The sequence below is a fragment of the Mus caroli genome, unplaced genomic scaffold (assembly GCF_978045245.1).
Source record: "Mus caroli unplaced genomic scaffold, Mus_caroli_1 scaffold_4, whole genome shotgun sequence".
Taxonomy (NCBI): Eukaryota; Metazoa; Chordata; class Mammalia; order Rodentia; family Muridae; genus Mus; species Mus caroli.
The window spans coordinates 26420001-26444897 of record NW_028227259.1 but is presented as its reverse complement, the minus strand read 5'-3'; the positions used below and the strand labels follow the sequence as shown (position 1 = coordinate 26444897).

General features: G+C 43.6%; 1 protein-coding gene across 3 annotated transcripts in view; it reads right to left on the bottom strand.

Moving 5' to 3' along the window:
* Window positions 1–18600, bottom strand: part of LOC147005059 (actin-related protein 3B-like) — a 30395-nt gene extending 11795 nt beyond the window's left edge. For all 3 annotated transcript variants that reach the window (XM_085836147.1, XM_085836148.1, XM_085836149.1), the window contains exons 1-5: window positions 18505–18600; window positions 16069–16176; window positions 11704–11847; window positions 9565–9738; window positions 8871–8963 (exon numbers count right to left, since the gene is read on the bottom strand). In XM_085836147.1, coding sequence (XP_085692273.1) covers window positions 8871–8963; window positions 9565–9738; window positions 11704–11847; window positions 16069–16176; window positions 18505–18549 — 564 coding nt within the window. In that variant the 5' untranslated portion in view covers window positions 18550–18600. The remainder of the gene's footprint in view (window positions 1–8870; window positions 8964–9564; window positions 9739–11703; window positions 11848–16068; window positions 16177–18504) is intronic.
* Between the last annotated feature and the right edge of the window lie 6297 nt (window positions 18601–24897).

The window sequence follows — 24897 nt, the reverse complement described above, 5'->3', positions numbered from 1 at the left end:
GTGGGAGACTTCAACACACCACTTTCACCAATGGACAGATCATGGAAACAGAAACTAAACAGGGACACAGAGAAACTAAGAGAAATTATGAATCAAATGGATCTGGCAGATATCTACAGAACATTCTATCCTAAAACAAAAGGATATACCTTCTTCTCAGCACCTCATGGTACCTTCTCCAAAATTGACCACATAATTGGTCATAAAACAGGCCTCAACAGATACAAAAATATTGAAATTGTCCCATGCATCCTATCAGATCACCATGGACTAAGGCTGATCTTCAATAACAAAATAAATAATAGAAAGCCAACCTTCACGTGGAAACTGAACAACACTCTTCTCAATGATACCTTGGTCAAGGAAGGAATAAAGAAAGAAATTAAGGACTTTTTAGAGTTCAAAGAAAATGAAGCCACAACATACCCAAACTTATGGGATGCAATGAAAGCATTTCTAAGAGGAAAACTCATAGCTCTGAGTGCCTCCAAAAGGAAACTAGAGAGAGCACACATTAGCAGCTTGACAACATACCTAAAAGCACTAGAACAAAAGGAAGCAAATTCACCCAAGAGGAGTAGACGGCAGGAAATAATCAAACTCAGGGGCGAAATCAACCAAGTGGAAACAAGAAGAACTATTCAAAGAATCAACCAATCAAGGAGCTGGTTCTTTGAGAAAATCAACAAGATAGATAAACCCTTAGCCAGACTCACTAGAGGGCACAGGGAAAGCATCCTAATTAACAAAATCAGAAATGAAAAAGGAGACATAACAACAGATCCTGAAGACATCCAAAACACCATCAGATCCTTCTACCAAAGGCTATACTCAACAAAACTGGAGAACCTGGATGAAATGGAGAAGTTCCTAGACAGATACCAGGTACCAAAGTTGAATCAAGATCAGGTTAATGATCTAAACAGCCCTATATCCCCCAAAGAAATAGAAGCAGTCATTAATAGTCTCCCAACTAAAAAAAGCCCAGGACCAGATGGGTTTAGTGCAGAGTTCTATCAGACCTTCAAAGAAGATCTAATCCCAGTTCTTCACAAACTATTCCACAAAATAGAAACAGAAGGTACTCTACCCAACTCATTCTATGAAGCCACAATTACTCTGATACCTAAACCTCAAAAAGACCCAACAAAGATAGAAAACTTCACACCAATATCCCTTATGAATATTGATGCAAAAATCCTCAATAAAGTTCTTGCTAACCGAATCCAAGAACACATCAAAACAATCATCCATCCTGACCAAGTAGGTTTCATCCCAGGGATGCAGGCATGGTTCAACATACGGAAATCCATCAACGTAATCCAGTATATAAACAAACTCAAAGACAAAAACCACATGGTCATCTCGTTAGATGCGGAAAAAGCATTTGACAAGATCCAACACCCATTCATGATAAAAGTCTTGGAAAGATCAGGAATTCAAGGCCCATACCTAAACATGATAAAAGCAATCTACAGCAAACCAGTAGCCAACATCAAATTAAATGGTGAGAAGCTTGAAGCAATCCCTCTAAAATCAGAAACTAGACAAGGCTGTCCACTTTCTCCATACCTATTCAACATTGTACTTGAAGTCCTAGCCAGAGCAATTCGACAACAAAAGGAGATCAAAGGGATACAAATTGGAAAAGATGAAGTCAAAATATCACTCTTTGCAGATGATATGATAGTATATATAAGTGACCCTAAAAATTCCACCAGAGAACTCCTAAGCCTAATAAACAGCTTCGGTGAAGTAGCTGGATATAAAATTAACTCAAACAAATCAATGGCCTTTCTCTACACAAAGAATAAACAGGCTGAGAAAGAAATTAGGGAAACAACACCCTTCTCAATAGTCACAAATAATATAAAATATCTTGGCATGACTCTAACTAAGGAAGTGAAAGATCTGTATAATAAAAACTTCAAGTCTCTGAAGAAAGAAATTATAGAAGATCTCAGAAGATGGAAAGATCTCCCATGCTCATGGATTGGCAGGATCAACATTGTAAAAATGGCTATCTTACCAAAAGCAATCTACAGATTCAATGCAATCCCCATCAAAATTCCAAATCAATTCTTCAACGAATTAGAAAGTGCAATCTGCAAATTCATCTGGAATAACAAAAAACCTAGGATAGCAAAAACTCTTCTCAAGGATAAAAGAACCTCTGGTGGAATCACCATGCCGGACCTAAAGCTCTACTACAGAGCAATTGTGATAAAAACTGCATGGTACTGGTATAGTGACAGACAAATAGACCAATGGAATAGAATTGAAGACCCAGAAATGAACCCACACACCTACGGTCACTTGATCTTCGACAAGGGAGCTAAAAACATCCAGTGGAAGAAAGACAGCATTTTCAACAAATGGTGCTGGCACAACTGGTTGTTAACATGTAGAAGAATGCGAATCGATCCATTCCTATCTCCTTGTACTAAGGTCAAGTCTAAGTGGATCAAGGAACTTCACATAAAACCAGAAACACTGAAACTTATAGAGGAGAAAGTGGGGGAAAGCCTTGAAGATATGGGCACAGGGGAAAAATTCCTGAATAGAACAGTAATGGCTTGTGCTGTAAGATCGAGAATTGACAAGTGGGACCTCATGAAACTACAAAGCTTCTACAAGGCTAAAGACACCATCAATAAGACAAAAAAAACACCAACAGATTGGGAAAGGATCTTCACCTATCCTAAATCAGATAAGGGACTAATATCCAATATATATAAAGAACTCAAGAAGGTGGACTCCAGAAAGTCAAATAACCCCATTAAAAAATGGGGCTCAGAACTGAACAAAGAATTCTCACCTGAAGAATCCCAAATGGCAGAGAAGCACCTGAAAAAATGTTCAACATCCTTAATCATCAGGGAAATGCAAATCAAAACAACCCTGAGATTCCACCTCACACTAGTCAGAATGGCTAAGATCAAAAATTCAGGTGACAGCAGATGCTGGCGAGGATGTGGAGAAAGAGGAACACTCCTCCATTGTTGGTGGGATTGCAAGCTTGTACAACCACTCTGGAAATCAGTCTGGCGGTTCCTCAGAAAATTGGACATAGTACTACCGGAGGATCCAGCAATACCTCTCCTGGGCATATATCCAGAAGATGTCCCAACCGGTAAAAAGGACACATGCTCCACTATGTTCATAGCAGCCCTATTTATAATAGCCAGAAGCTGGAAAGAACCCAGATGTCCCTCAACAGAGGAATGGATACAGAAATTATGGTACATTTACACAATGGAGTACTACTCAGCTATTAAAAAGAATGAATTTATGAAATTCCTAAGCAAATGGATGGACCTGGAGGGCATCATCTTGAGTGAAGTAACACAATCACAAAAGAACTCACACAATATGTATTCACTGATAAGTGGATATTAGCCCAAAACTTAGGATACCCAAGATATAAGATACAATTCGCTAAACGCATGAAACTCAAGAAGAATGAAGACCAAAGTGTGGACACTGTGTACCTTCTTAGAATTGGGAACAAAACACCCAGGGAAGGAGTTACAGAGACAAAGTTCGTAGCTGTGATGAAAGGATGGACCATTTAGAGACTGCCGTATCCAGGGATCCATCCCATAATCAGCTTCTAAACGCTGACACCATTGCATACCCTAGCAAGATTTTGCTGAAAGGACCCAAATATAACTGTCTCTTGTGAGACGATGCCGGGGCCTAGCAAACACAGGAGTGGATGTTCACAATCAGCTATTGGATGTATCACAGGGCTCCCAATGGAGAAGCTAGAGAAAGTACCCAAGGAGCTAAAGGGATCTGCAACCCTATTGTTGGAACAACATGATGTACTAACCAGAACCCCGGAGCTCTTGTCTCTAGCTGCATATGTATCGAAAGATGACCTAGTCGGCCATCAATGGAAAGAGAGGCCCATTGGACTTGCAAACTTTATATGCCCCAATATAGGGGAATGCCAGGGCCAAAAGAATGGGAATGGGTGGGTAGGGAAGTGGGGGGCGCTATGGGGGACTTTTGGGATAGCATTGGAAATGTAATTGAGGAAAATATGTAATAAAAATATTAAAAATTAAAAAAAAAAACCTGAATTCAGCCATGACTAGTTGTTCACACCAGGCTTCCTTTCCCACTAAGATGGAAAGAAATCTTAGTGTTTTGGAGTAAATTAGCAGGAAGCACATTTAAATGTTGTGGGTAGGTTTAAACGTTCTGTAACTGTTAAACCCGTGACCCTGTCCAAATCTAAACCACTGCCTTCCGTCTGCTTGCATCTTGAACTTGCATTTCGTTTCACTGGAAAGGGACATTTGTAAAGGATGCTGGGTTGAGATGTAGCTCACTAGCAGAGTGCTTGCCTACAATGACCTGCATTCTATCCCTAGTACTGAAGGGAGAGAAAGGAGAGACAAAGATAAAACACCACTAGTAGATATGTTTTCTAATTTTCTGTTTCATCTATTGAAGATATCAGACCTACTCAACATCAATAGATAATATACACAGCTTGTTCACCCTGCATCCTGCTGTTCTGACTTACAAGCACTAAGATAATTACTATACTAGACCCAATTCAAGCCACTAGTTATAGAAAAAGCCAACTTCGAGCACATCAAGATGCAATCACATCTTCTTGACAATAGAACAAGTAGGATATTTTCCCACCTTCCGACCTAGTGCCAAAGCAGGATGACAGATGTCTCATACTGCCACCTCCTTCCGGCCCTGCTGCACCCAGGCTTCAGGAAGGGTGAATTCCTTATGCACCCCTAGATCCCTGCCTCTGTGCTCAGGAATCTATACCAGGTAGGCCTCTCCCACACCTGCTGAGAGGCCAGCTCTGACTGGCTTGGAAGGTGCCTTCCCAAAGCCTTGATCCCTCTAATTAAAAGCAAGCTGCTCATCCTTCAGTTACCATAACTGCATGGTTCGTTTAATGCCATTTAGCTTGCAGTGGTTCCTATTAATTATTTCAGTATTTTCTGCTTTTTGATCAGTTCCTAAAGACAAGCACACCACCACATACATATTAAATCTCCTTAAATTTAACAATACAGCTAGTATCAGTAAGCACACAAGACAACACACACACTAGAGAAAAAGACACCCAATTACATGATAAAGCAATTATAACTGGTCCACCTTCATGCAGAACAGACAAAATACTAAACACCGGATAATCCAAGAATGGACTAGCTGCTGACAGTAGCTGTCAACTTAGCCAAACTCTAGAAATGTTTTTAATAAGCATTTAATATACCTCCTCTTTAAACACAGCCCAGCTATGTGAGGATCTGTGGAACAGGACACAAGCTGCTGTCTGATAGTGAGGTCTACTGTACATGGAATTCGCTGTCAGTGGCTCTTAGGCTTCTCAACACATGCACACTCATAGCAAGCTATGAGGTGGCGAGTGAATGAATTAGTCAGCTTAACATGGTTTCTGCAGTGGATGCATACACCAAATCAACCTGTCCACACCACAAACACACACTGTTTTTATGTCAACCACACCCCCATAAAGCTAAGCGAACAGTCCAAATCTTCAGAGCTATCTTTTATTCTTACTGGTTGTTTTTCTTCTTGCCTGAGAACCTGGACAAGATGTTGGCTCGATGGCCAACAAAGTCTTGGGTCACTCCACAGTCTAAAGCGAGCCACCTCTTACCCACTCGGTCATAAGAAACCCCCTGAAAATCACCAAGGCTGAATGAGCAAAATAGAACAGCCTTGGCCCCACAAGTCTGGATTACTCAAGGAAGAAGAAGGCTCCAAACAAGAAGAAAGATAACCTCTAGGGCTGAACAGGATACCATGGAGCTTGCTCCAAACTCCATCCATGAGTTCTCCACTGTCTGGATAAAGCTGTGAGACTGGAGGGAAAGCACACAGGAGGATGACATCAGGAACATAACATCCGCACTCCTAGGAGAGGGCGTTTTACAATCCAGGAATCCATCAAGGTCCACCAAATGTGTTATTCCCCCTGTCTAATCTGAGTTTCCCTGGGCCTAGACCATGTTGTCCAATCGTTCTGATCCACTGATTGCTGCCCCACTGTGAAAGGGGCCTAGGTCACTGGCAAGAATGAAGAAGAGAGGGCCTCAGAACAAAAATGAAAACAAGAGGCACCCCCTACAGACAGCAGGTGTTGGGCTATGCACAGAAAGACACCCGTGTGTGCTACAGATTGTGTCTTCTAACCTAATTTCTTTAGACACTCAAACACCTATATGTCTGTACATTTAGCCACTGTGAAACTGAGGCCACAGGATATTTTTCAAGTGGGCATCCATAATTCTCAATATTCCACTTTCTCATCACACCCTGGCTTCGGGAAGCAGTCCCTTTCTTAGTGGTAGTAGTAGAAGCTGAGATGCCCACCAAACACTGCCAGAGCAAGAAGAGTGACCCGAGGGCTGCCCAAGGAGGGAGTGGCAGCTTCCTGAAAGAACCCAAGACAATGTCAAACTCACTGAGGCGCCACAATGGCTGCTGCCCTAAGAAAGACAAGAACCCCCAAGGTCCATTTCCTGTCAGAATCTAGTTACAGCAATGAATGTCTCAGGAGACAGAGGAGGGGCAGCCTCTTTTGACTCTCCTCTCTCTCCAGAGTAGAATGCTCAAGCTTCATTAAAAACAACACATAGTGTGGCCAACTCCACTGTCCTCAGCCTTCCCAGCTCAGTGGGACTTGAATTCTATCACTTCCGATGCTACAATAGCAACTAGCAGCCCCATACCAACCTGGCACCCTGCCCCCTGCCACCCTACCCACCCAGCAGCCTACCCAAAGAGAGAACCTGTTAAAAAATGCTCCCCCACCCACCCACCAAATTGGCCTGTGGTTAAGTTTGTGATACATTTCCTTGATATGCGAAGGTCCAGGTCTCTGGGGGGTGGAGCCATCCCTAGGCTAGTGAACCTGGATGCTATAAGAAAACAGGCTGTGTAAGCCACAGGGAGCAAGCCAGTAAGGAGCATCCCTCTATGGCCTCTGCACCAACTCCTGGCTGAAGATTCCTGCCTTGAGCACATACCCTGGCATTCCTACATGATGGGTTGTGATTGGGACACAGAAGCCAAACACTGTTCATCCTTCAGGTTGTTTCTGGTCATAGTGTTTATCACAGCAATAGAAACCCTGAGACAACTCCTGTATATCTATTACCTTCTTATACACACAAACGAAGCTCATGTATACTAGTTACTGTCACAAACTGGATGGCCAGGCAAGCTAAAGCCTCTACAGCCCACAGTGGAGGAGTGGTTCTCCTAGGGAGAAGTAGGCAAGGTTTTCTTCTCACTATCTCTTCAGAGATGGGCAGAGTGACTCAGTAGGGAAGGCCTAAACTTATCAAAGATACAGGAAACTGGTTCAAAAGCCAACCTTGCCATTTAGCAGTTAACATGATCCTCCCAAATACATACAAGTTCAAAGACACGGTATACTCTAGACCCCCTACATGCAGAAACCTCACTAACTCAGAGCTGTATAGATGGGCTTTGGGACAGGGACTGGTATTTCAAGGGCTCGTCTCTGTTTGACTGTGATATGCAGACAGAAACAGCATGCCTACAGGGAGTGGCCATAGGCAACTGTTTGATTCAGTTCTCTAACATATACACACTCAATGCATCACAGATATTTGTTAATTGATTAAGGCCTACAATTAGTAATGTGCTTTCAAGAATAATCTGTTCAGCTGGAAGAAGCTCAAGGTTGCTTCTCAACAGCAACAGGACCTGGAAAGCAACGAGACACAAAATTCAATCTGGAAGTATGTGTGTGACTGTATAGTGACTCTCAGTACAAGATTAATGAAAGCCCGGAAATGCTATACAAATAATCCAGCAAACCGAGCATTAAGGCAAATGACTACAAGTTTAGAGTCAACCTAGACTGCACAGCAATATCCTGTAAATAAAAAATATATATATAAGAATAAGCAAATGCAAGTAACTATTAAACCCCTTGCACTATACTCATGTGAGTTGCATGACAATAGCTGTTTTCCCACCAAAGACTTTTCCATGGGAATTTACCCCGTTCTTTAAAAGGTATGTAGTATCTAGTATGGAACATGGAAGTAATTAATACATTTTGACTAAGCACCTCTCTGTGTTTAAAATGTAGATGCCTGTCTGTGTGCATAGTGCAATGTGAGGTCATGAAGCTGAGTCAAAGGCTAGATGCACACATGCACATGTTAGCTAGGAATGAAGGCTTGATGCACACATGCACATGTTAGCTGAGGATAATTCTGCTCTTGCTAACCAGCTGTCAGCCATTATTCCTTTCATATAAGAACGACTAGATTTCTCTCATTTCAGTCTTACAATTCTAGACAATCAAAGAATTTTGAAAAACTCCTCCACGTGCATTTGTACTTACTGCCGGGCTAACCTCAGCACTGACCGTAAATACCCAGCAAAGAATAAGAGCGGTTCCCAGAGAGCCTGAGCAGGGCAAACCTTCCTCTTTCAATTGGTGTGTAGGGCTCAGGCTGTGTAACTCAATCCAGTTTGACAGTCAAGACAAAAAGACAGCTCACGCCAGGCATGGAGACACAGGGTTTGAAACCCCAGTGCTAGGGAGGGCAAGACAGGAAAGTCATGGTCTGCGCTCAAGCAGAGGAGGGAGGGGAAGGGAGGAAGAAAAGAGTTTGAAAAGTCCCTCTGTGGGTTGTGTCATATTCCCAGCGTCCCACTCATCCCCTCTCTGAGTCAAAGCTCTCAGTTATACACAACTGGAATTCGTTTTCTGCCGGGAGCAGGAAAACAGTGATGAAGACTTGCTTCATGGATAGCCAACAACTACAGGCCTTTTATGTGGGAAGGAACTCAAAACACCTTACCCAAGAAGTTTATACCTTATACAGCGGCCGGCGCACATCTATGGGACAGCTCTGTATGACGTCATCAACAACATCCGAGATGGACTCCATAAAGTCTGGGTTGGCAAACTATATTTTATATAAATAGGAAAGAAATATTATACACTTTCTCAAGTAACACAAACTATTTTCAAACAAAATGTTAAGACTTCATTTTTACTTTTAATTATGTACTTTGTTATGTGTGTGGGTGTGTCTGGGTGTGGGTTTGAGCATCTGAGTGCAGTGCCCGCAGAGACCAGAAGAAGACAGCATATCCCCTGGAGCTGGAGTTGCAGACAGTTATGAGCCAGTTCACCAGCTGGGCATTCACTGGTTTTACACACACAGTCACAAAACACTCCGTCTTACTGTTACTTTCATACAGGGATCAATGCACACAGACCTTGAGATTAGTGACTGCTTTATTCCTACAGGTGCCTGGAGATCAGTTTCAAATCCATTTCTTCTATTGCTCTTCAGAGATCTTCCTCATGCCCAGGATAACCCCAACCTTAACTGTTAAAGCGGGTAAGCCTACAGCAAGGCACACCAGGCAACCACTCTGCAGAGGGAACCACCATGTGAAACCAACTTGCTCCCTGGGTCCCTTTACTGGGAACTGCTCCTTCTGCACACTGGAGGGCAGCATCGCTCCACATACACTACTCAGTACACTCAGACATCTTACCTCAGGGTGAAAGAATATTTCTGGTCCCAGGAACCTTTCATAACCAACATCTATAATGAACTTCTTCCGGTTGATGGCATTGATCCCTGTGTACTGTTTGATCCACTTCCGAGGATCTACGTCATACTTAGCAAATTCTCTGACAATATCCGGGCAAATATAACAGTACTTCTCCTGTATGTACACAAAAAGACATGGCCAAAGCATTGATAAGTACCCGCACCTCTGCCCTCTGACAAATACACAGGAACCCACATCTCACAGACACCTCTGAACTCATCTCTGCCTACACTGTAACTCTTGTGTGATTGAACCATCAAGCATGTGTCCTGTTGTCTTTCAGCTTAAGCATGACTACACTTGAGTAGGTAAGTCTGTTTTCTCTGCAATGGTTACACATCACTACCATGTTCTCCCTAATTCTGTTGCCATTTTGTCTGAAATAATATCTATCTATAAAACATTAGCTCCTTGTCTCCACCCAGGCTTTGCTGGCCCCTCAGGCTCCCTGTCAGGTGCCAGCCTCACTACTGTCCACAAGACCAACAAGCTAAGCTTGGCCCAGAAGCCAACTGCATGAGAGAGACAGAGAGACAGAGAGAGAGAGAGAGAGAGAGAGAGAGAGAGAGAGAGAGAGAGAGAGAGAGAGACAGAGACAGAGAGACAGAGAGAGAGAGAGAGAGAGAGAGAGAGAGAGAGAGAGAGAGAGACAGAGAGAGAGAGTATGTGCACGAATGCGTGCCTAAGGGAATGCTATCTGTCCTCCTGTTAAATGTCTGCTTGATCCCCTGACCTTGCTGGTTAGGTATTCTAAGTCACTTGATCAACACTGGAGATACACAGTCGATGAAACACTTAGATCCCTCTCAGAGGCCATCTAGCTCAGAGTCAGACACTAGGTGACTGAAATAAGCAAACATCATGACATCAGTTGGCAGCTACTGTAGAATAAGAGCAGAATCAGGCGAGAGCACTGGGGCTGCCAAGAGATGGCTCCCACTGAGGAAAAGGAAACAAAGGCTGAGGGGAAACCTTGGAAATATTTTAGTCTACAAAGAAGTCTGAGGACATCTTTTCAAATCTCTCCCCACCATGGAACGACCAGTTTTTCCCTTTTGTTTGAGGACTTCAAGTCTCCCCAGTCCTGGGAAGCCCAAGCCCACGAGGGAGGGACAGGTGGCATTTTTTTCTGTAGGAGCCAGCCCTCTACCTGTCCCATCCCAAAAGGATTGTTCTCAACTAGCATCAGCCAAAATTCAGAAATCTTGTCCCCTGCCTCTTTGAATTTAACCAACCTCCAGAGATGCTTGGCTGAGAGGAAACAGCAGGAGAGTTACCCCTCTACGCTGCAGCTCAGAACCAGAGCTGTGTGAGGTCACATGTCATACCCCACCTCAGACCCTTCTCCAGATTCAAACAAAACCCTCCCTCCTCTCGATATATGATAACCAGCCTTGAACACTCAGGAATCTCTTGCATTTTGATTTTTTTTTTAATGTTTTAGTTTTGCTAGCTGAGAAGAAAAATTTCTTTTAAAAGTCTGTAACTGCCATGCCCACACCAATAGGAAGATGGGTGAGGTCAAGTAGACCCTCTAAATAATGACCTTTTGTTCTTTTGTTACTAAGTTTCACTTTGTTCTTTTGTTACTAAGTTCACATTTTCCTGTCACTGCTGTAACAGGTAACTGAGGTCTGGAGACAGGCAGGTGGATTCTGTTTAAGGACCCTGAGATCTAGACTGGCAGGGTTCTGAGGTGTACTCTCAGGACACAAAGCACGCAAACACCTCAGGATTCCTGACAGCTACTGCTGTGACTCGCAACCTGATTCTAAATGGAAGCACGGAGGGAGATGGGGAAGCAGCATGCAGCTAATTGAAGGTTTGGTTTAATTAGGCTTCAATTAAACAACACTCTACTCCACACACCGGTGGCTCAACACCAGCTCAGAAGCCGCTCTCTGTGTAGGAGAGCACACTGAGCCTCACGTCCCCAGCACAGGAAACTCAATGGCAAAACAACCAAGGCCCACACTCACGGGGGACAGGAAGGGAGCAGGAGGGGCAGTGGCATTGAGGGGAACACCCAAGCACCATCTCCCTCACCCCCAAACCAGCCAGGTTCCCTTCTGTTTTTACCTTGATGGCTTTTGCGGTTTCCAGTGACTGCTCAGGAGGGATTCCCACCTCCCTCTCCCTTAGCAGCTGTTGAATGAAATACGTAATATCTCTACCTGCAATTGGGATGTGTTTGATGCAGCTTCCAATTACATAGCCTTCTGCCTGGAGAGGAGAGGAGAGAAGAGGAGAGGAGGCAGGACAGCCACGTCACTAACCACAGTCCAGAGCCCGTGCATTCAGCAGGTCCCCACCCTCCCCTTCCCAGATGTCCACCCTTCTGAGCACTGAACTAGCATTTAATGGCTCCCACTTAAAAGGTTCAGTATCTCTGGTCTTTTTAAATGACAGCATCTGAAGTTCCATTAATATTTAAAATTCTGAATGACTCCAATAACCTGAATCTCCATAAGCAACCAAAATGTTTCCATTAGGAACATGTAGGCAACGACACAGAATTGGTCGTTTGTAAAAGGTGCTGCTGCCTGAGAGAGGCGCTAACCTGACAGTGAAGCTTTCCTCTAAGTAGGCCAAACAGGCTTTGTCTGTGCACTGTTAAACCACCGATGAAGCTGCTCCTAACTCAAAGTTAGCAACTGTGGAAAAGCACAGAGGACGGTGATCCCCAAAGCCTGGATCCCAACCCTGGGTCAGGGATCCTAACCTCCATCCCTAGTGTGGAGCAAATACCCTGAGGGCATTTACAGCGTCTATGAAATAAAACCCAGCTGGTCACACATGGGCTTTAAGGGCAGATATAAGGATTCAAGACATGGCTCTGTTCAGCACATTGAAAGTGATTCAAAGAAGCTAACCAGTCAGTGCTAGCTAAGACCAGTGCATCTTAGGATCTGGATGCTCCCTGATGCCTTTCTGAGCTACTAAAGGCATGTCTGTGAGGGGCCTGTGGGAGTCCACAATAACTCTGCCATCCACTAGCAGGAGTGCCTAGAGTCCACCTGCCCACAGCAGTGATGGGCCCAAAGTCCCCTCACTGACCTTCTGTGGGCACACACTTGCCACTGCAGCCACAAGCCTGGCCACCCATGCAGCTTGTCTGCAGAGACTCAGGTGTGGGGACACTGGTGGTCAGTTTCTCACACTTTGTGGTCGCTGTGCCACAGGGCCAGGGGGAAAGAGAGGACATGAAGATGAACCACAGCTCCATACTGGGTACACGCATGTGTGTGTGTGTGTGTGTGTGTGTGTGTACTGTGTGTGTACTCTGTGTGAGTGTGTGTGTGTGTGTGTGTGTGTGTGTGTACTACATCCATCAGTACAGGCACAGACAGAGCCATGCTAAGCTGTAAGGATCACTTCCCCAGTCCTCCTGGGCTCCTCCCCCATGCTCCTAACTTCTAGACAAAACATTGGTCCTTTCTGCAAAGTACAACTATTTGTAAAATATTTTTAGAGAAACGGTATATACAAGCAATTAAACATTAGCTTCTAACACATGGAATCTTCCCAATCACCCCGTGAGACCCACATACACCAATTCCTAAAGCCAGCATTAAGTAGGCTTCTCAGTGTGCTCCGCACCCAACAGCAGGACAGTCACCACCATGTCACTTTAGATCACACACCATGATTTTAGGTGACAATTTTTCATAGGATGTTTGACCATACAGAAAAGGTATCATTAAATGAATGTGCAAAATACAACTTTAGTATTATTTATACTGTTAGAACACAAACTAGACAGAAGATATTCTCTGTGCTTGTGCATGTGTATTTTAACCAACACTTGAGAGGCTATGCAGTTCATAGTGTGATTGTCTAGATGGATTTATGAGTAATTTTGTTCTCTTAACTTTACCCAGATTATCAGTAACAAATTAATTTTTATAAATGGGAGAAGAATCTACAGTAATAAATTACAAAACCCTTTCTCTCTGGACTTGGGCTCTATGTGAAATGTCTTTTCTTCCTACCATACACTTTCTGAGTGACCCTTGACCCTGGGCAAAGGGAACAAGTGATAGAAGGGCCTCTGCTCACCCTGGCCCACAGTGTGGAGATGATGGAGAAGGGGTGCAGGCAGACCTGGGGCTCCAGCACTGGGAGCGAAGGCCCTCTGCTCTACAAGGCAGCACAGCAGTGAGAAAGCCAGAGGGGCAGCACCTCCTCCAGCAACTCCCACAGAGCCAGCCTCTGAGACGGCTCTGAAGGGTCCACTCCTCCCATGAAGAGGACACGTGGGCAGGGGTAAAGGGTGACAGGGACCATAAAGCCTTTCATGACTTTAGCCTTTCAGCAGACACAAAGCAGCAAGAGAGGAAGTTCACCTGTCTTGCTTGGCTTTAGCCAAGTTGGGTTTTGTTTGTTTGTTTGTTTGTTTGTTTGTTTGGTGTGTATACACACACGACATGAAGGTAGAAGATGTTCAATTTTGTGAAGCTGGTTGACACGGGTCTCACGTATCCCGGGCTGGCCCTAAGCTCAGTATTAAGCCAAGGATGACCTTTCTCTTCTGAATCTCCTGCCTTCACCTTTCAAACGCTGGAATTACAGGCTTGTGCCACCCCACTCAGTTTTGGATTTTTTAATTCTCTTATTTGCATTTTAAATTTACATTTAGGAGGCTGGAGAAATGGCTCAGCGACTAAGGTCATGAACTGCTCTTGCTGCAGACTAAGCTCCTTTGCCAGCGCTGATATCGGACAGCAGACAAAATAACTCCAGTTCCAGGGGTTTCAATGCCTCTGGCCTCTTGGGGGAACCTGTATTCATGTGCACAAACCCATACAGAGACACAAACATCATTAAATAACTTTTTTTTCAAAACTTAAACTTATTTAAGGGCTGGTAAAATAGCTTAGCAGATAAGGGTGCTCGGCCTGAGTTTGATCCCTGGAGCTCTCATGGTAGAGAGAAGTGAGGCCCACAAGCTCATATGACTACTACATATGATCATGGCATGCAACTCCATGCAAACACAGTATACACACACCCTCCAAGTAACAAAACCAAGCCACAGAACTTCATATAATTGATGTGTGTGTTTATAACGATGGGTAACATAAATAACTGTGGTTAACACCGTAACTATGGCTACTGAGAAAACCTGAAGGGGGATGATCATGACTGTCTGTCTTTCTACTGACACTGTTGATTTTTTAAATAATTCCTTTAAGTCATCCCTTGGACCAAAGGAAAGATGAGAAAGCCTCCTGCATTGACTCCCCTAACGACTTAAAACCCAAAGGTGATAGCATAAGGAGCCCTGCAATCAAATGTGATTGTCACTCTTGAATTCATTCAGAGGCAAGAGCAAGTTCTCCTCAGCCCCAGATGAGCAGAGCCTGTCACTGACCCTCGGCGTTGACATCAGAATGATGTCTAACTGCAGCAGCTCCAATGATGAGTGTCTTACTTAGGAATTCTATTACTGTGAAGACACCATGGCCATCGAAACTCTTATAAAGGGAAACATTGAATTGGGGTGGCTTACAGTTCAGAGGTTTAGTCCATTATTGTCATGGTTGAAGCATGGTGGCCTGCAGGCAGACATGGTGCTGAAGAGGGAGCTGAGAGGTCTATATCTGGGTCCTCAGGCAGCAGGAATAAATAGCCCAATAGGCCTGGCTTGAGCATCTGAAACCTCAAAGCCCACTCCCAGTGATGTACTTCCTCCAAAAGGCCACACCCCCTAACAGTGCCACTCCCTATGGACCATTTTCATTCAAGCCAGGACACTCACGTGACACTCGTGGGAATACAGCAGAATCCTGGCCAAAAAAAAGCATGTGACTACATAATTTGCTCCATATTGCAAAACCAACAAAGGCACAAACATAGCCACTTTTTGAATTCTTTCTGACCTTCCTGAACTCTAAATTCGCACTGCCAAGGCTGGCATGGTGACATATACTTTGAATCCCAGCACTTGAGAGGCAGAGGCAGATAGATGTCTGTCAGTTCAAGCCAGCCAAGAAAATCCTATCTCACAATAAACAGAGAGAGAGAAAGAGAGAGAGAGAGAGAGAGAGAGAGAGAGAGAGAAAGAGAGAGAGAGAAAAAGAGAGGAAGAAAGAAAGAGAGAAAGAAAGAAAGAAAGAAAGAAAGAAAGAAAGAAAGAAAGAAAGAAAGAAAGAAAGAAAGAGAAAAAGAGAGGAAGAAAGAAAGAAGGAAGGAAAGAAAGAAAGAAAGAAAGAAAGAAAGGAAGGAAGGAAGGAAGGAAGGAAGGAAGGAAGGAAGGAAGGAAGGAAGGAAGGAAGGAAGGAAGGAAGGAAGGAGTCGGTCGGTCCCATAGCTGTTTCTACTACACCACGTAAAAGCTGGCATGTTACTTGAGTAGGCTGCGTTTTGATTTGCCTTTTCATTTCTTCTCTTACCCCAGGTCAGCTTAAACCTCAGAGAGTAAAATAAGAACCCCGTGCTTACCACCGGGATAACGTGGGTGACACCATCTCCACTGTCTATAACTATCCCCGTTAGTGTGCGTTCACCAACTTGCCGGGATGTCCAAGAGGCTGCCAGAGCCAGCACTGCCTAGAAAGAGAGACATTGATCAGCCACTGAAGAGAGGCATCACAACCAGGAAGATCAAAAGCCACTGCTCAGCTGGTCTCAGATCCTGCAGTGAACTCTTTCTTACTTAATAAATCTGAGAAACTTCCCTTTCCCGACCCCACATCTCCTACATTACAATTCTCACTCAGCTAACCTGCATGCCAGTTTTCACTTCAAATGAAGGAGTCAAGTTTTCAACAAGAACCTATAAAGTTTTACAAACAAAATCAATGAAGTGGAATCCCACTGCTAAATCATAAGGTTTAACTTCTAATCTGCTGGTGGTCCAAGCGCAGCCACAAACACTACAAGGTAAGACACATGGAGCTGGGGCTTTTCTTTGCTTATTTGTTTGTTTGTTCGGGAGTTTGTGGGTCAAGGCAAGGTCTCATGAAACCCAGGCTCACTGTGCAGCCAAGAATGGCCTAACTCCTGATCTTCCTGCCTCCAGCTCCAGAGTATTAGGAATTCAGATGTGTGTCACCATACACAGTTTATTCCGGGCTTGGGATCAACCCCAGGGTTTATGCTGGGCAAGCACTCTACCAGCCCGCATGGAGCTCTTCTCTCACGGATGATGAAGGCCGCCCCCACTCAGAAAGTCTCATCTGACAGATGCAAGACAGCAGTTCTCAGCCAAAGGCAACTCTCTCCTCACAGAGCAGCTGGCCATGTCCGCTGCCATTGCCCACAGTCACAGTTTGTCAGAGGTGAGGAGGCGGTGTGTGTATGTGGGGGGCAAGGGGGCTGCTGCCCCACACTCTGCCATGCACAGGACACCCACAGCAAGGAACTGTCCAGCGAATGTCAGGCCAAGGCAGAACATAGGAATTCACTTTTAAAAAACATGACTGTTAGCAGTGCAACACTCGCCTCACCCTGAGCAGCATATAAAAGGCCTTCTCAGCATTAACATCAATGTTCTGAGTTGATACACAGTTAAAGATATTTTGGTTTTGCAAAATGTTAGATTGACATTGTGGCCAGATACCAAATTATTTGGCTGTCCTTCATGTCATGGAGACTCTAAGTATGGTATGTGGATCATCTTAAGAACTAATAGTTATTGTGGGACATTGTGGAACACACTTGTCATCACATACTCAAAGAGGGTGAGACAGGGGGATCATCCTGACTTTGAGGCAACTGTAGGCTATAGTTCAAATAATAATAGTAAGTTCGGTGTTCCTGAGTACCTTCCTATTCTATACATTATAGGTATCCTGGGAGAGAAGAGAATGAATAGGTCTCAGCTGGGCAGTGTGGCTCATGCCTTTAATGCCAGCAGAGGTAGGCTGATCTCTGTAAGTTTGAGGCCAACTTGGTCTATCGAGTGAGTTCCAGGTCAGTCATGGTTACACAGAGAAACCTTATCTCAAAAAAGACCAGGAGAAAAAATAATGATTCTAGATTCCCCTGTAAGAATTGTTGGAGCCTTTGCTGTGTCAAGAGGCACTATGACTGATCATGAGGAGACAACAGTACAGCACCTCCAAACTGCATCTCCCCTGGGACTCTTCTCTCTTAGAAGGAAGCAATATTAGGCAGGAATCTTGGAAAGAGATGCATCTCAGTTACTCCTCAAAACTCCAACCAACTTCTTCATATACAACCACTAAAGCAACAATGAGACTGTAGGCCAAGAAAAAGCTTCAAGATGAGCCCTGAAGCCCCTGGGAGCTCAGGGTCTCTCCGAAGCCAGAGTGCACAGAACTAACGCAGTCAAATCCTAGGGTTCTCTAGAGGCATTGACTTTGTTTTGGCTCGGTGTTTGTTTGTTTGTTTGTTTGTTTATTGTGTTTTTGAGACAGGATCTCACTCTGCAACTCAGACTTGCCTCAGAACACAAATCTATCCCAGGTTGACCTCTTGCCTTATCCCCCATGTGGTAGTATGAGGCTTGAGACACGCTTCCCAGGTTACCTTGTTTTCCAATGGATTTTAGGATGTCTGTTCTTTTCACTTTCACCGTTGTTAGGTTTGTTTTGTTATATCTTAACAGTGAGGCAAAGTAGGCATGAGAAGTTTTTTTAAAAAAAGGAAGGAAGGTAGGAAGGAAGGAAGGAAGGAAGGAAGGAAGGAAGGAAGGAAGGAAGGAAGGAAGGAAGACCTCTACATCTCTAACTTGTCACCCAAATAAAAACACATGAGACTCTGCATAGGAAATCTGTAGATCCAGACCAATCTCACTTCAGTGGTAGTTATGAGTGTCCAGACAGACTGAGCACAAATGACCTTGGAATTACTGCTTCTTACACAAGAGAATCACAAAGATAATGTGGTTTTGTTTTTTTTTTTTTTAATTACCTGTACTGCAATGTAGAGTCCTGGTACATTAAATGATTCAAACATGATTTCTGCAAGGTACTCTCTGTTTTCTGGTGTGTTCAGTGGAGGTTCTGTCTGTAAGAAAACATTAGTTACATCAGAGTTATAAAAAGGCTAACCTACAGATACATTGGCCAGAGTATTCTAGAACTCCATAGTTGCCAAGAGGGGCCTCACTGAAGGTGACAGGTTAAGGGCGCCTACTGTGGGTCTTCAAAGCTTTGACAAGGTACAGTGAAGGCAGTATGGGGCTTCTGCTCTCATGACTCACCCAAAGGTCAAAGTTCAACAAGTCAAAGACAAGGAAGAGCTCCTTCATCACCTACATTACACCCAACCACCCTGAAACAAAGAACCCTGGTGCATGACACCAAAGGCAACAGAATACAGCCAAGAGTGAAGACTCATGACGCTAGGCCCCGTGCCTGGACCAGATACAGCTGAGAGCTCCAAAGAAGAGGCAATGGTCAGGCAGAAGCTTCCTCTCGCCTGTCACTCACAGCAGCAGTTGCAGGCTCCGCCCACCACACTCCAGGATGCCCAGGCAGTGACGCCCTGGGCATACCAAGCCCACACTCACACATGCACTGAAAGCAAATGCTAACATTCAATATTATGTAAAAATATTAAAACAAAGAGAAAAGTAAATGAAACACAAATGGAAAACACAAACACACACACACACACACACACACACACACACACTGCTGGCCAGCCACCCGGCCTGATGGACAGGAAGCAGCCTACGATACTCCAAACCTGAAATTCTGGGCACCAAGCTGATGTCACAGTGATCTTACATGACAGGTGTCAGTCAGCACACACGTACACTAAAAGCACAGTATAAAATCATCCTGGGGTTGTAAGTACAGATCCTTGTAAAGCCCAAATACATTTAGCATTTAGACCTCAGTCCTAAGCCCATGGGATCTCATTATGTATGTTCAAGTATTCCAAACTTCAAAAGCTTCTGGTTGCACACATTTTGAGGAGTAAGGGATAGTGGTTGTGCACATAGCATGACATGGAAAAAAGCAGATGAGACTCTTGAAAGATTCTCAGCAAGTCGTGAAGCCTTTTAAAAACAGTAACTACCATAAAATAGAATAAAAATCACCAAACAGCAGAAAAACTAAAACAAGGCGCTGTATTCTTCCAAAGCAATAAAGCTCTACATCTTATATTTATGTAAACTACAAAAATAAATGAAAATGGTCTAGGCCTTCTGGCAAAAGTCCTTTATTCTGAACTCAAGTGGGGGTCCCCCATAGTCCATGGATTAAGGCCCTAAACCAACAAACCTGCCCTCCCTCTTTCCTTCCTTCCTCTCTTCCTCTCTCCTACCACCTGCCCCTCTGCCTCCCTTCTTCTTTACACACGTTAGCACAGGGAAGATGCCAAGCAAGAAGGCAGCATGTAAGGACCAGGAAAAGGGCCCTCGCCAGGAGCCATCACAGACAGTACCACCCTAGCCTTGAACCTGTAGCCTCCAAAACTATGAAAACTACATGCCTCTTGTTTGAACCACTTTGTCTGTGGTGTTGTCAAGGCAGCAGAGCACACCACTAACACTTCAAGTTGGAAAATAAAGCCTCTGGCTTCAGTACTAAAACTCTGTGGTGCACAGAGTCTCCATGACACAAAGGACAGCCCAATAATATCTGGCCCCAATGTCAATCTAACATTTTGCAAAACCAAAGTGTCTTTAACTGTGCATCAACTCAGAAAAATAATATTAATGCTGAAAAGGCCTTTTATATGCTGCTCAGGGTGAGGTAAGCTATAGACTGTATATAATCACAACACTGTTACTGCTCGAGAATCCCAAATTAAACCCTAATTATCTTTAAATAAAGAATGCTCAGAGAAAGCCTCCTCTCTGAGAACTAGCTTTCATAGTTTAAGAAGGTGCAATGCAAGCTGCCAAAGGAGGCTAGCAATTAGTAGTCCTACCTGACTGTGAAAATGCGATGAACCACAATAATGACCGGCCCTTCAAGACAGTCCTAAATAGTAGTTCTCAGACTTGCTGGTAACCAATCGGACCTAAGGCTTTCTCAACAGCCTGGTACTGACCACCTAGCCTGCCTGCTGGGGCCAGAGAGGTCCTGGGTCTAGAGGAGAGCCTACTAACACAGCTTTATTAGACCAGCACACCTCCCAACAGCAATGGAAGCATTTATTCTTATACCCATAGGTAAGTGTAAATCTCGTCTGTGATGGCTACTCTCATGCCAATTTGACACACAAGCTACAGCCATCTGAAAGAAGAGAATCTTAATGGAGGAAAGGCTTCCATGAGACCCAGCTGTAAGGCATTTTATCAATTAGTGATCAGTGGGGGAGGGCCCAGCCCATTGTGGGTGGTGCCATCTCTACATTGGTAGGCCTGGATTCTGTAGGAAAGCAGGCTGAGCAAGCCAGGGGAAGCAAGCCAGTAAGCAGCATCCCTCCATGGCCTCTGCATCAGCTCCTGCCTCCAGGCTCCTGCCCAACTTGAGTTCCTGTCCTGACTTCCTTTGGTGATGAACAAACAGTGCTGTGGAAGTGTAAGCTGAATAAACCCTTTTCCTCCCCAACTTGCTTTTTTGATCATGGTGTTTCATCACAGCAATAGAAACCCTAAGACATCAGTCCTCTCTCAGAAGGTTGTCTTTGTAGGAGACAGAGACCACCACAGAAAACCACAACTAGTCAAAATACAATGAATATCAGGTCATGAGGTGCCCAGCTGCAACAAATATACCTAAGGCTCAGGGAACATGAGAGAAGACAGGATAGAAAGATTGTTAGGGTCCAGGAGGTCTGCTTTGAGACTACAAAGCAATCTCCTAGGAATGACAGGGAAAGCTTTTCACCCATGGTACTGAAACATAACCAACAAGACCAATACACATGCCGAAGTGGAAGGCCACGGCGCTCCACCCTAGACATCAGCCAACTGCTGCTGAGGGAGAGCACTGCTGAGGGAGAAACAATTAGACTTTTCCAAGGATGAGACCCAGGAAATAATCAAACTCAGGGGCGAAATCAACCAAGTGGAAACAAGAAGAACTATTCAAAGAATCAACCAAAGGAGGAGCTGGTTCTTTGAGAAAATCAACAAGATAGATAAACCCTTAGCCAGACTCACTAGAGGGCACAGGGACAGCATCCTAATTAACAAAATCAGAAATGAAAAGGGAGACATAACAACAGATCCTGAAGAAATCCAAAACGCCATCAGATCTTTCTACAAAAGGCTATACTCAACAAAACTGGAAAACCTGGACGAAATGGACAAATTTCTAGACAGATACCAGGTACCAAAGTTAAATCAGGATCGAGTTAACGATCTAAACAGTCCCATTTCCCCTAAAGAAATAGAAGCAGTCATTAATAGTCTCCCAACCAATAAAACCCCAGGACCAGATGGGTTTAGTGCAGAGTTCTATCAGACCTTCAAAGAAGGTCTAATCCCAGTTCTTAACAAACTATTCCACAAAATAGAAACAGAAGCTACTCTACCCAACTCATTCTATGAAGCCACAATTACTCTGATACCTAAACCACAGAAAGATCCCACAAAGATAGAGAACTTCAGACCAATTTCCCTTTTGAATATCGATGCAAAAATACTCAATAAAATTATCGCTAACCGAATCCAAGAACACATTAAAACAATCATCCATCCTGACCAAGTAGGTTTTATTCCAGGGATGCTGGGATGGTTTAATATACGAAAATACATCAACGTAATCCATTATATACACAAACTCAAAGACAAAAACCACATGAACATTTCCTTAGATGCAGAGAAAGCATTTGCCAAAATCCAACACCCATTCATGATAAAAGTCTTGGAAAGATCAGGAATTCAAGGCCCATACCTAAACATGATAAAAGCAATCTACAGCAAACCAGTAGCCAACACCAAAGTAAATGGTGAGAAGCTGGAAGAAATCCCACTAAAATCAGGGACTAGAAAAGGCTACCCACTTTCTCCCTACCTATTCAACATTTTACTTGAAGTCCTAGCCAGAGCAATTAGACAACAAAAGGAGATCAAGGGGATACAAATCGGAAAAGAAGAAGTCAAAATATCGCTTTTTGCAGATGATATGATAGTATATAATAAGTGACCCTAAAAATTCCACCAGAGAACTCCTAAACCTGATAAACAGCTTCAGTATAGTAGCTGGATATAAAATTAACTCAAACAAGTCAATGGCCTTTCTCTACACAAAGAATAAACAGGCCGAGAAAGAAATTAGGGAAACAACACCTTTCTCAATAGTCACAAATAATATAAAATACCTTGGTAGGACTCTAACTAAGGAAGTGAAAGATCTGTATGATAAGAACTTCAAGTCTCTGAAGAAAGAAATTAAAGAAGATCTCAGAAGATGGAAAGATCTCCCATGCTCATGGATTGGCAGGATCAACATTGTAAAAATGGCTATCTTGCCAAAAGCAATCTACAGATTCAATGCAATCCCCATCAAAATTCCAACTCAATTCTTCAAGGAATTAGAAAGAGCAATCTGCAAATTCATCTGGAAAAACAAAAAGCCTAGGATAGCAAAAACTCTTCTCAAGGATAAAAGAACCTCTGGAGGAATCACCATGCCTGACCTAAAGCTGTCCTACAGAGCAATTGTGATAAAAAAAAACTGCATGGTACTGGTATAGCGATAGACAAGTAGACCAATGGAATAGAATTGAAGACCCAGAAATGAACCCACACACCTATGGTCACTTGATCTTTGACAAGGGAGCTAAAACCAGCCAGTGGAAAAAAGACAGCATTTTCAACAAATGGTGCTGGCACAACTGGTGGTTATCATGTAGAAGAATGTGAATTGATCCATTCCTATCTCCTTGTACTAAGGTCAAATCTAAGTGGATCAAAGAACTCCACATAAAACCAGAGACACTGAAACTTATAGAGGAGGAAGTGGGGAAAATCCTCGAAGATATGGGCACAGGGGAAAAATTCCTAAACAGAACAGCAATGGCTTGTGCTGTAAGATCGAGAATTGACAAATGGGACCTCATAAAACTGCAAAGCTTCTGTAAGGCAAAAGACACTGTGAGTAAGACAAAAAGGCCACCAACAGATTGGGAAAGGATCTTTACCTATCCTAAGTCAGATAAGGGACTAATATCCAATATATACAAAGAGCTCAAGAAGGTGGACTCCAGAAAAATCAAATAACCCCATTAAAAAATGGGGCTCAGAGCTAAACAAAGAATTCTCACCTAAGGAATAACGAATGGCTGAGAAGCATCTGAAAAAATGTTCAGCATCCTTAATCATCAGGAAAATGCAAATAAAAAGAAACCCTGATATTCCATCTCACACAGTCAGAATGGCTAAGATCAAAAATTCAGGTGACAGCAGATGCTGGCGAGGATGTGGACAAAGAGGAACACTCCTTCATTGTTGATGGGATTGCAAGCTTGTACATCCATTCTGGAAAATCAGTCTGGTGGTCAGAAAATTGGACATAGTACTACCAGGGTATCCCGCAATACCTCTCCTCGGCATATATCCAGAAGATGTTCCAACTGGTAAGAAAGACACATGCTCCACTATGTTCATAACAGCCTTATTTATAATAGCCAGAAGCTGGAAAGAACCCAGATGCCCCTCAACAGAGGAATGAATACAGAAAATGTGGTACATTTACACAATGGAGTACTACTCAGCTATTAAAAAGAATGAATTTATGAAATTCCTAGCCAAATGGATGGACCTGGAGGGCATCATCCTGAGTGAGGTAACACAATCAAAAAAAGAACTCAAATGATATGTACTCACTAATAAGTGGATATTAGCCCAGAAACTTAGAATACCCAAGATATAAGTTACAATTTGCAAAACACATGAAACTCAAGAAGAACGAAGACCAAAGTGTGGACACTTTGCCCCTTCTGAGAATTGGGAACAAAACACCCATGGAAGGAGTTACTGAGACAAAGTTTGGAGCAGAGACAAAAGGATGGACCATCTAGAGACTGCCATATCCAGGGATCCATCCCATAATCAGCCGCCAAACGCTGACACCATTGCATACACTAGCAAGATTTTGCTAAAAGGACCCTGATATAGCTGTCTCTTGTGAGACAATGCTGGGGCCTAGCAAACACAGAAGTGGATGCTCACAGTCAGCTAGTGGATGGATCACAAGGCCCCCAATGGAGGAACTAGAGAAAGTACCCAAGGAGCTGAAGGGATCTGCAACCCTATAGGTGGAACAACATTATGAACTAACCAGTACCCCGGAGCTCGTGTCTCTAGCTGCATATGTATCAAAAGATGGCCTAGTAGGCATCAGTGGAAAGAGCGCAATTGGTCATGCAAACTTTATATGCCTCAGTACAGGGGAA